At 51.6% G+C, this 12,448-nt stretch overlaps 1 protein-coding gene across 1 annotated transcript; it reads left to right on the plus strand.

Moving 5' to 3' along the window:
• Positions 1-2,864: 2,864 nt before the first annotated feature.
• LOC129200604 (A-kinase anchor protein 1, mitochondrial-like) lies at positions 2,865-11,845 on the plus strand. Its single transcript, XM_054811916.1, has 10 exons — positions 2,865-3,393; positions 5,290-5,423; positions 5,791-5,917; positions 6,307-6,437; positions 7,666-7,843; positions 8,535-8,685; positions 9,347-9,414; positions 10,905-10,978; positions 11,582-11,647; positions 11,786-11,845. Exons 1-10 carry the CDS (start codon positions 2,865-2,867, stop codon positions 11,843-11,845), a joined length of 1,518 nt encoding a protein of 505 aa, XP_054667891.1.
• The last annotated feature ends 603 nt before the right edge of the window (positions 11,846-12,448 follow it).

Consider the following 12,448-nt stretch of genomic DNA (forward strand, 5'->3'; position numbering starts at 1 on the left):
GGGCCCTGGCAGCTGTGTGGCCTTGAGAGGACACGTCCCCGTGCGGCCCCGTGTCACAAAGGAGCAGTGATGCGGCACCCGCCCGGCGATTGTGACCTCACGGGACCGGGGCTTTATAAGCTGAAAAGCGGGCCAGCGAAAGCCAGTTGGGCTGAGCTGTCCTTTGGGATAACTCGGCTCCTTCCCTCGCTACGTGCACGCCTATACTGTTTTCCAACCATTTCTCCTTTACTGCCCACTTCTCCTCAACTTCCATCTTCTTTCAAAGGTAACTATGATTTGACTTTCCGGACAGATCACGCAGTAGGTAGATACGGGATCAAAGGATAGGCTGGCCTAGACCTTCAGAGCTCTAGGCTGAGCTCTTACTCCTTTAGAGGCTGGCCAGGGCTATGGGTAGAGTTCCTAGCTGCTAATTCTTCTTAGTGACCATATCCTAGGATAGGTGAGTAGGGGGGGTGACAGTGTAGCCCGAGGCGTTGGGCTCAGCCTAGAATGACAGGAAGCTCACCCTGCCTGATGGGGTAGGAAGGGAGACAGAGAAGGAGCAGGGCACAGGCAGCCGTTCAAGTAGCGGCCGAAAGCCGATAGGTAACTCCTGCGTACAAGGCGGGAAAGTGTGGGCTGGAGAGGCAGAGGGCTCTGCTGCTGACGGTAGCCACAGGTCAGCAGCAGGTCCTTGTCTCTCTTCCTGTAGAGACTCAAAGCAGCTTGCCCCCAGAACACACCTTCCTGAAAGCCCTGAAAATCTGGAGCGAGTGCTTGCTCAGCTCCCCTCTCGCACCTTGAGAATCAATTCTCGGGCTTCTCTGTGAACCTCATGCTGCCAACATTTCTGACCTTACCACTCTGTGAATACTGAAGGGTTGTTTGTCCTGCCTAGAGAAACAAGGTGATTTAAAACTGCTCTGGGACCCTAAAGCGAACAAGTAGAATCAGTTGACTGTCCTTGGCTTTTTTTTTTTTTTTTTTTGCTTTTTTTTTCCTTAAGGTAGGTAGGTGAGTGTGCGCGTTCTTGATTCTTGTCCTCATCTCCCTGATCTTTATCAGGAGTTTTCCATAAATGAAGTCAGGATGCAGATTTGGAGAGCTGACTGTCCCCTACTCTCCCCTTGGTGTCTTAATCCCATCCGGACCTACCGTGGAGAATATCTAGCAAGTTGGAAAAGTCTCTTGTCCTAGCTGCAGCTCTAGGGCAGTGCCTTGGTAGAAGGTGTGACATTTAGACCAGATTCCTGACATGCCAGAAGGAAGTGGAAGTGACTGGTGGTGCGGGGCGGGGTGGGGGGAGCGCATACAGTGTGTGAGCTCCGCACAGGCTCAGCTCGATTTTTGGTGCGGGACTGCGCAGAGCCCTGCCTGTTGCGAAAGGACTGTCGTGCCAGGCTCCCTCCAGTTTGGCAGTGTTTAAGGCCATGGGATTTGACATGTTGCTTTTTTCTGTTCTGTTGCTGCCAGGAAAATCCCAGGCTTACTTCCCGCCATGTACTGAAATGATCCCATTGCCCCTGCAGTCCTGAACTGGCTGTCAAATTGGCAATGGAGAGAGGGTTTTGTGGCGCTTAAACGTGTTGGAAAACGAACGTGGGCTTTAGGAGCAATCCCATGGAGGAAATGAGAGAGAAGGATGTGCTGCATCTTCCAACCATGTGGTGTAGCAGGTTAAAAAAAGTCTGTCGTGTGTAAGCATCGTCAGACACGAGGCGTTTTCCTTTAATTTCTGCTCCGTGAAAACTGTAAGCGCTCTGTAGCAAGGCTGTTTTGGGGATGTGGGTAACTGTGGAGCTTTGTGTTCCAGCTGTAGGCTTTCCTTAAGGAAAAGGAAAGGCATGTCAGCCCTGCCTCCTGTAACCCAGGTGAAGCTTGTAAATGGAGGAGCATGAGCGGGACACGAGTCTCAGCAGTGTCCAGGCAGGGAAGGGTTCACACTCTTTCTCTCTAGAGTAAGAGGCAGCTTTCAGCTCTAGAAGTCGGAGGAGTAGCAGCGGTTAACGTAGTCAGTTGAGATGTAGAACAAACTTTGGAGCTGGGTTCCGAAGTAGTGGTGTCTCTACCCAGGCTGCTTTCAAAGCTGGACAAATACCACTCCTCTAAGGGTGTTAGAGCATATTTCCCATCTTCAGGACGGCAACATCTTTCTGAGGGACTCGTGGCTCTTGGGAGACACTTGCTTCATCAGGCTGTAGGTGCTCTTTGTTTTGGAATTCCTGCACTGTGTGGGTCAAAGTCAAGGCAGTAGCTGCGTGTTGCTGTTTAGCTCCTGCTCAACTCCAGCCTTCTGTCGTGTGCCCGCGCACCGGTGTCTTGCCATGCTGTGGATGAGAACGTTTGCAAAGCACTTCACCTTCCGTGAGTTCTGTTTTAGAGCTGGAAGCGTGTGTTGTCACCCTATGAAAGTCTCAGGAAAGTGATGCTGCCTTTCAAGCAGAGAACTGGGGAGACCTGCAGTGTCTCAAGTCTGTGTCCTGGAAGGCTTGTGGTCCAGCTGTGTTGTGAACCCAGCCTGGCGCTGGAGAAACTCACAGTGCTGGATGCTGTCCTGTGTGTAGTCCTGACCTGCAAGGGTGAGGCAGGAGAAAGGTGGTGAAATGGCTGGAAGTGTAAAGGTGAGCTCATGTGAAATCGATGAGTCTAACGGTGACAAATGTCCAGATATCCCTAGTCTTAGGTAAGGATCTTGTTCTGTGCTCTGCTGGTAGAGCAGAGATGTGAATGTAAAGAGCGGCTGGAAGAGAGGCCTGTTCATGCTAATGGAAATACCTCAAGACCTTGATGAAACTTCAGCCTTCCTCTTACCTTGCCTGTGACTCTCTTCACATGCTTTCTGCTGCTCCTTCTAGAGAGAATTGCTGAGGCTCTGGAAAATGCCTTCATACTTCCGCAAAATCATCCCATACGCCATACCCGGCGCGCTGGCACTTCTTGGCTGCTGGTGGATCTATTCCCACAGAAAAAAGCAGGCAAGCTCTTCTGACAAACAAGAAAGCGTAGCTGCTGAAGAAGAGCAGCAGCAAGAAGCGCCAGAGGAGGATTCACCACCAAAGGAAGAAGCGGGCGTTCCCATGAGAGAGGCAGTCTCTGAGGAAGAGGAACACCCCGAGAATGAAACCTCGACCTCCCTGCCATCAGCAGAGTCGACGACACCCTCTCTTCCCTGTCAAACTCATGAGAGGCCAGATCTCTCAGAGGACCATCCAGACCTGTCCGTGACCACACTGCAGCCCAGCACCGTTGCAGAGGACACTGCAAAGCCGGAAGCAACAGGACCTCCGGATGAAAGCAGTGGCCCTGCTTGTGTTTCTCTCCCCCTGACCTCGGAGTGTCAGGGCAGTGCTGCGGTGAGCCTGGTAGAGGATTCAAGCTCTGGTGCCAACCCAGATCAGTGTGCAGCAGGTGGGTATGCATTTGCTCTCAGAATTCCCATCTCTGTAGGATCCCGTGTTAGCTGGGTGATCTTCAGGGTCTGTTGCCAAGGGGCGAACAGGCTGGTCCCCTTTCGGCACAAAGTTAATTCTTGTCTAAAGCTAAGCGTGTGCTTGAGTAGCCCAGTGCAGTGGGCCGTGTCTGGATGTAGGCCAGGCTGTTGAAGACCTTGCTGGTTTGAGACGTGCTCATACAAATGGTTTCTGCTTCAGTTCAGGCAGCCTCTAGGAAGCACTGGGTTCCTCTCTGTGCTTACGGGCTGCTGCCGAATGGAAGCTGGAAGGCAGCAGGTTTCTGAGGGGCTGCTGGATGAAGCAGGGAAGTGCTCTGAGGAACTGTGATCAAATGAGTTGGTTGCAGACCACTTCCCCTGAAGCCTTGTGGTTTGGAAGGGTAGGTGCACGCCAAGAAATCCCTAGAGGGAGCAACGTCCGAGGAGTTCCTCCATCTGTCTCTGTGTTGCTTTTGCCTTCTACATCCTGGATGGTGTGCGCCTGGCAGAATACAACGCTGCCTGAGCAACTGTTAGTTAACCCGTCTGACCTTGGAGATGGATGTGAAAATCCTTTAGAAGAGCCTGTGGTGCCAAGAGCCCCTAATGAGGGGATGTCTTTGGTAGTTGCTACAAGCAGTTGGAACCAAGCTGCTTGCTGCAAGACATGGGGATTGAGTCTGCCGACAATGAAGGATGAAACCCAGCGAGCATTTTCACTTGTGAGAGCAACCCTAGGAAGAAGAGGGTTTTGCCTTGTTGTGAATGCTGGCGTGCCAGGAAGGTACGAGCGTGTGTTGTGGAGCCTGGGGATGGGAAGGGCTGAGAGCTCTGCACTCAGCTGAAGGGTAGGGAGAGGGGCTACAGCGGGTCAAGCTGATCATGGGGCCATGCTGGATAAGAGGTCCTAGAGCTGACCTTCGCCCCCAGGCTGTGAGACTTCAATCCTCATCCTTGTCCGGGAAGCCTATGGCAAACAGCTGCCCTCTTTGCCTTTGCCTTTCTAGGCCTCTGTGCTGTGTACCTAGGGAAGATGTGGCAAATGGGAAGCGGCTGTTGGGTTTCTTTTTCTCTTTGGTCTTGCACTGGATGGTCTGAGTACTTGCAAGCAAGTGAGGCTCTTCCTGCTTCTGCTGGTTCATCTGGAGGGAGGAAGGATCAGCCTTGTGTTACACTGGCTGCACTGTATCTGGGCTCTGACCAGGAGGAAGGTGTTTGAGTTTGCCCCCTTGCCAAGTGGGAGGATTCCTGGTATCAGCTGATGGTTTGGAAACAAAACACGGCTCAGCTCTGGCACCTTCTTTCTTCAAGCATCGGAGAAATTTGGGCAAGAGGCAAGCCCCTACCCCAGCTAGTAGTGTGCACAGCTGGCATTCAGGTCACTGGGCAACCCCTCTTGGGGCAGGAATGTAATGTCAGTACAAAGAGCAGAGGAGGAGCTTGCATGTCCCGTGCCCCCCTCCCCGCATGCTGAACTCCCTGTGAAAAGCCCTCCTGAAGCCATGGGGAAAATGCAAAATACCTTGCTGCAGCAGCAGCAGCAGCAGCAGCAGCAGGAGCGCAGGGCTGATGTCAGCATAGCTCTCCTTCAGCTGGTAACTTTGACTTAGTGTCCTGTCTCTGCTGCTGTGTAAGGTGTTGCTATTTTGAAGGACTCCTGCTGAACTCAGGCCTCTGTTGCGTTCCTAGACCTACTTTTGGTCTACTTGACCCCTTCTGAAACAGTGGAGAACCTGATACAGGAACATCCCAATGGAATGCATAGGAAGAGCTCACTGTAAGCTCTCTAGGAAATGCTGCACTTTCCTGGCCTTGTGTCTGGTAGCTGGACTGTGTGGGCTGTCTGAATGCTAACACGTGTGCATGTCCTGTAGGTTTGGCTGTCAAAGGCATGGCTTTTGTGGACAATGACTGTGCCACGAGGAAGGCAGTGACACACCAGCACGCTCATCCAGAAGGAGGCTCCTGCAAGTCCGACTTCACTATCTGGGAAATAGAGGTCCCAAAGGTAACCACCGCTGGCCTGCTCACACCTCCTGCCCTGCCCTACAGAGCCATCTTCTGGTTCTTCCAGTCTGGTACCGGCTCCGTGCCATCCCAGGGAGATCAACAACCACTAAACGGAGAGGATTTAAGCGTTTAGCTCCCAAGATGTGAAGATGAATCTATGAAAATGAGCTGTGCTTACGGATCTCTATCTACCTGACCTTATCCCAGACCAGCTGAACTCTGCCCTGGTCCAGCATTGCCTTTATTATCCCGCCTGGCCCGACACTCCAGGAACTGGGAATGTGGCTGAAATAAGGCACAGAGAAGAGTGTTGTTTGATCTCTGTTCCTCTTCCTAACTGTTGGTTTCTCGACTCTTTCACAAAGGCTTTAGTTGGCCGCTTGATCGGCAGAAAAGGAAGATTTATGAACTACCTGAAGGAAGCGTCTGGTGCCAAAGTTTACGTCACAACACTCCCTTATTTCCGTGACTCCCAAGTCTGTCACATCGAAGGTAAGTGGAATGCCTCTCGATTTGTGCTCTACTATGTAGCTTGGGGGCATCGATGGGCAAGGAAATGAAACAGATGTTGTGGATTTCTGAGTCTAGTGCTTTAGAAAACTCTTCTGCTCAGTGCTGTTACAGCAGAGGTATCTGCCAAGTCTCCTGTGCCTTGGCACGTGAACCCTCTATTCTCGAGGTGAGAATGCTTTTTAACATCTTCGGCTGCTGTAGTTTAACCAATGCCTTTTGCAGGATCACTTCAGGCTTGAAGAAGGAGCTAGGGCATGCATCAGCCAATACAGCAGTCTTGCCTGTGAAGGATGTTAGATTAGATCAGTGGTGGGAGTGTCCTCAGCATATCTGTGCTAGAGACTGACTTTGGGCTTTTTGTCTTCCAGGCTCTGCACAACAAGTAGAAAAAGTACTGAGCCTGATTGGCCAGAAGTTCACAAAGCTGTGTCTCACCAACATCTACGCTCTACCTCCACCAACACCGTTGACACTTCATTCGCTCCTTATGACTGCCTGGGTAAGTCCAAGCTCGCTGGCTACGCTGATGTCCAGGTGGAAGGCTGTTGGTGTTGGTCACTGCTCGCGGAGCGGGCTAGATCCATGTGGCTGGTTCAGAGATGCCCTGTAAACCAGCTTGGTTTTGTGTGGCTCTCCGTTCTCCAGCTTGCGTAACTGTTACGGATCAGATTGATCTCCCTGGTCTTCCACTCCTGCTTCCATTCTGCCTGAGCTGAGAAATGTAGACTTATAGAATCATGTAGGTTGGAAAAGACCTTTCAGATCATTGAATCCAACTGTCAACCTAAGACTGCCAAGTGCACAACTAAACCATGGCCCCGCGTGCCACATTTACACACAGCCTTTAAAATACCTGCAGGGACAGTGATTCCATCACTTCCCTTGGCAGCCTGTTCCAGTACTTGACAACCCTTTTGGGGAAGACATTTTTCCTAATATTCAATTTAAACCTCCCCTGGTGCAACTGGAGGCCATTTCCTCTTGTCCTATCGCTTGTTGTTTGGCAGAAGAGAGAAACCCCCACCTCACTACAACCTTCTTTCAGGTCCTGGGAGAGAGTGATAAGGTCTCCCCTCAGCCTCCTTTTCTCCAGGCTAAACAACCCCAGTTCCCTCAGCCGCTCCTCCTCAGACTTGTTCTCTAGACCCTTCGCTGGCTTCATTGCCCTGCTCTGGACACGCTCCAGCACCTCCATGTCGTTCTTGTAGCAAGGGGCCCAAATCTGAACACAGTTCTCGAGGTGCAGCCTCACCAGTGCTGAGTACAGGGGGACGATCACTGCCCTAGTCCTGCTGGCCACACTATTTCTGATACAAGCCAGGGTGCTGTTGGCCACCTGGGCACACTGCTGGCTCACGCTCAGCCGGCGCTCGACCAACAGCCCCAGGTCCTTTTCCGCCAGGCAGCTTTCCAGCCGCTCTTCTTTCTCAAGCCTCTAGCGTTGCCTGGGGTTGTTGTGAGCCAAGTGCAGGACCCGGCCGAGAGTCTCTTCCTGTACAAGATGGGCCCCGTCCCTGGTCTGATTTCCTTGAGAACAGCATGGAGTGTCAGGGAATAGCTTTCTGCTCCTGATCCCAAGCAGCCTTTGCAAGTGAAATACCAGAGTGCAAGGGCCTTTCCACCCATGGCTGTAAGCCTCAGGAGTTGCTGGCGGAACATGGAGTTGCTGTGAAGGAAGCTTGTGTTGCAATGAACACTAATGAGACTTTCTTTCCTCCACATGGCAGCTCTTCCTCCCAGATGGAGTTCCTGTAGAAGTGGTCGTGGCAAACCAAGTCGATGCTGGACACATGTTTCTACAGCAGTATACACACCCCACTTTCCACGCCCTGCGTAGCCTTGACCAGCAGATGTCCACCTGCTACTCTCAACCTGCAATTCCAACCCTGCCAACTCCAGTAGAAGGCAAGTAACTTGGTTGCTCACAAATGGTTCACTTGAGAAACTTCTAGGGTCATGCGAAAGCCTGATGCCCCCGAGTTCGGCTTGGGAAGTTTCCCAGTGGATGAGAATGTGCCAGTTCAGAGAGTTGCTTGCCTAGCTGCTGCCGGAGTAGAGATGTTGCTCTGCTCTTCCTTATCCCCCTCGTGCCTGCAGTGCCCCCCTCCCCAGCCACTTAGCTGCATGTTGAACTTCAGAATGAGATCAAGTCCGCCTCAGGGCATTTCCAACCAACTTGGCCCCTGGAGGATTTTTGCTGACAAAGCGTGGGACTCCTCCCAAGTGTCCATCGTGTCACTGTCTGCACATGGTGTCAAGTGGAGGGTGCATCACAAGGAAGGGGGAGGGGTTCTTAGTGCTTCCTTTCCTTCTTGGAGACAGAGCTCACTGTTAGTGGCCAAAGGCTGGAAGGGAACTGGATACCTGGCTAGAAGAGCATGGTAGTGGCAGACAGAGACTTGAGAGTACAAGCCAGCTCTCCGGTGTGCCAGCGGCAGGCTTGTCTGATGGAGGGCTGGGGGGATGTGGAAGGAAGATGGCAGCAGCATGAGAAGAAATGCTGTTGCTTCTCAGTAGAGAACTGTGCAGCACTAGGAATCAGCCTGAAGCGCTGATTTCTGGGAAGCCACTTCAAGGGAGCTCTTCTGTTCTGCAGTTGGTATTATCTGCGCGGCTCCAGGCCTGGGTGGGGCATGGTTACGGGCTCAAGTCATCAGCTACTTCGAAGAGACCGGTGAAGTGGAGCTCAGATACGTGGACTACGGAGGATACGACAAAGTGAAGGTCGACACGCTCAGACAAATCAGGTCTCGAACTGCTCTTATCTGGCTTGAATCTTCATCAGAGGCATCCGTATCATTTGAATTGCTTATAGGATTTTCCAGAGCTGAAGTGGGAAATGGTAGAAAGGTTTGTCTCAGCAGCGGGTGTGGAGCCCTTGGGAGCACAGCAAGCTCTTGCAAGGCTTTTTTGAAGGGGAGGGAGAGGCAATTGCAAATTCTCCCACCTCAGCATGGAAGCTGAGCAAAAGGAGGCCTTCAGGAGGCCCCAGAGTGTAGTTAATTGATGAGGTAGGAATAAGATGCAGATTCTCTATGCCCCAGCCCCATGGGCTGGGAGAGCCATACTGGATGAGGGTTTTCTTACACAAGCCCAGGAAATACTTGATTGTGCCCCAGAGGTGGGAGAAAAGCAGTACAGCCTCCATGAGGGAGGTGGTTTTTGCTTGGAGCCCAGTCCAACTTGGCATGCTAATCAGACAATTTATTGCTGTTGCTGCTGCTGCTGCTGCTGCTGCTGCTTAGATTGCTGGGAGAGTAGTCTCGTTTTTGGGGTTTTTTTTTTGACTGTCATTAATTTTCAACTGAATATCTGTTAGAGCAATTAATTAATCAGTGTCACCTTCAAGAATACAGGAGTAACTTAAAGGCATGTTCTTACGATGTGATCGATTCTCTTTTCTTTAAGGTCTGATTTCTTATCACTGCCTTTCCAAGGAGCGGAAGTTTTACTGGACAACGTGGTACCGCTTCCAGGTAATGAGACTCTCGTGACGTACCGTTGGTGGTGCTCCTGCAGGTTTCCATGGATGCCAGCTGTGTACAAGCAATGACTCTGTCTCAACCTTCTCCCTCCCCTCTTGCAAGCTCAGCCTCTGATGGGACTAGAGCGAGGACTGGAAAAATTGTATTTTCTTCTTGTAAATGTGCTAGCATGGCATAACCCGTCCAACGCCAGGGGAAATGGAGAAATGGCCAGGCTTTTTTGTGCATGGAGGAGAGAAGGAATGACTCTCCTAAGCAGCAAGTTGGCAGGACTGGCAGGGTAGAGGTGAAGTAGCTGTACCTACGCTGCCACCTTCTGTCACAGAGTAGCTGTAGATGCCAACTTAGGTTTTGATCTGCTAGACAAATATCTGGCATTTCCCTATGAAAATGACGGAGGTGTCTAGTTCTGTGTTCAAAAGACCAGCCTCCAAGCCCTGGAAGAATGTCAGTCAGTCACTGCCTAGAGATGCTTTCTGGTTTGCTTTTTTCATTCCCCCTGCCCCCACTCCCCCCCCATTCTTTCTGGTGATGTTAGAGATGCAGGCTGTGATGGTGTCTCCAAAGCTGCCCTTCTGGGTGCGGGAGGGGTGGCTGTAGGGGCTCAGGGTCAGGCCAGGTTTCAGCCCTGGGTTTGTGGCTGGCAGCACTGCAGGAGGTACAGGCCCTGCCAAGACTAGAGGGATGGCAGGGTTTAAGCTGCTTCTAGCAGAAGTCAGTGTTTTGCGTGTTCCCCGAGGAGATCGACCTCCTTCAGGATTTGTGGGCTTGTCAGGAGTCGTTCACTTGCTGCTGGAGATGGTCTCGGGGTGGGGAGCACGAGGGAGAAGCTGTATTTTGCAGCAGTTTGGTAGGAAATAAGCAACTGTCCTCCAGAATGAACACACTTCTGCCCAGTCGATTGTAACTGTATTGCCCGGGACAGAAGGGTTCCCTGCTGCATTTACAGGTGTGGAGTTAGCAACAGTACCCACCTAAGCTGTGCGGGCTGAGAGACTGGAGCTGCCGGTGCTTGCAAAGAGGGCATTTGGCACTGTTCAGGTGCCAGCCAGCCTGCGGTACAAATGCTTTTGAGCTCCCCGTGACAGTCCTGCGCTCTGTGCAGGGTCCGTAAAGTCCTGAAGCCCCTGAGCTGAGTTTATTCAGGATCAAAGTACTCCTGGCAGCTCAAAGGTACCGCAGAAGTATACTTCTCTGTCTTGCAAGCCTGCTAATTCATCAGCCACTGATGTTCACGTTCACTTAGCTGGTGGCTTTTTTTTTTTTGCCCTTTCCCTTTGGCAACACAGCAGGCATACTACTTGTGTGACCTCCAGCTTAATAGATGGGGTCCAGCAAGTGCCCACAGCAAGGGCAGGTGAGGATTCTCTGGCCTAACTGATGTAGGAGGTGCGACAAGATGAGCTGAATAGTCCCTTCTGGCCTTTAAAGCCCGTGACTCTCTCTCTCAGTTGTTTTCTCCTGCTCTCTTCTTTCCACAGGCCAGGATCACTTTTCCTCCGAGGCTGACACCGCTGTTGTTGAGATGACCGAAGGCGCAGTCCTAGTGGCGCAGGTACCTGAGAGCTGTCTGGAAAAGCCTTGTTGCTGATTTGACGGCTGCTGTTATCCTCTGTGCCCCCTAGCCCACCGTGTGTGTGTGTGTGTGTGTGTGTGTGTGTGTGTTCAAATCCAAAACAAAGGCCGAGCTTGTAAGGCCGGCTGCTGTAAGGGTTCTTGTGGAGCCATCTGGGTGCTGAGAACTTCCTTGTGTAGCATCGGCACCGCTCCGGACGCTGTGGCTGGGAAGGGTTGAGTATTCCCTCTTGTTGCTGATGCGGCCGAGTGGGAAGCTGATGGCATTCGTGATGCTCAGTCTCAGAGCTTCCTTTGCTTTAATGCCGTGCTCAAAGGCGTCACTAGTTCTAGCAAGGGCACGGATTTGAGTGACTCGAGACAACTTGCCAGCAGGCTGTCCCAGCTGCCTGGTAGCAGTAGCTACCTTTCCTCCAGCCTCCACCCAAGTTGGTGTTTTGAGGACCTGAGATGCAGTCACTGATGCTAGCCTTGCATCCTCCATGGCTCGGACCCGAGAATTGCTGAGAATTGCTCACACTCATGACCTGAATTAATTGATGCAGGCTGATGCCTGCAAACTAATGTTTTTCTGTCTTTCCAGGTCACAAATTATGACAACGCAACAGGTCTGCCGCTGATCCAGCTGTGGAACTTGGTGGGAGACGAGGTGCGTATGTTGACATACCTATTTCTTCAACGCTGTGAGAGTTTCTGATTATGCAGACTTGTGATCAGGAACTCGCTGATAGTTCTTTCTAGTGGCTTGTTCACCTTTCTCCTTTTTTTTTTTCCCCCCTCCCTTTAGGCGGTGTCAGTGAACAGAGCTCTGGTGGAAAGAGGACTGGCTCAGTGGCTTGTCTACTAGCCATGTCCTAGGCACCTTGGGAACTCTTGCGGCGAATAAATCTTGTTTTGCACTATTACAACTTGGTTTGGCAAGTTCTCATTGACTTGGTTTGGCAAGTTCTCATTGACCTATTGACACCTGTGTGCGGAGTTTTGGTGGTCCATTCCAAGGCGTCTTGCTGAACCGCAAACACATGCCTCATCTCAGTGAAATGACAACGGGACGTACTGGGATGACGATAACCTGTTAGAGAGGGATGGGATCCACCTGTCTAGAAGAGGCGAGGGAATCTTTGGCAGCAGGCTGGCCAACTTGGTGAAGCGGGCTTGAAACTGAAGGACTCAGGGGCTGGCGTCTGTACAGTTATGTGCAGAAGAGTGGCGAGGAGATAGGCGATGGAGGTCAGTACAGCTATTTCCCAGACTCCGTACAGCAATTTCCCAGATTCCTTATACTAAATCCCTTTATGCTTTGTTCAGGCAGCAGAGATTTCTGTTCCACATGATAGTAGGTTGTTACTTATGTGGTTTCTGGCTAGGTTCCTCTGTCACACGCCTTCTCTGTAGCTGACCATGCACTATTCATGTGTCCACTTGCCAGGCTGTCCATTAGCCATCACAT

Source organism: Grus americana, unplaced genomic scaffold (assembly GCF_028858705.1).
Source record: "Grus americana isolate bGruAme1 unplaced genomic scaffold, bGruAme1.mat scaffold_344, whole genome shotgun sequence".
Classification (NCBI taxonomy): domain Eukaryota; kingdom Metazoa; phylum Chordata; class Aves; order Gruiformes; family Gruidae; genus Grus; species Grus americana.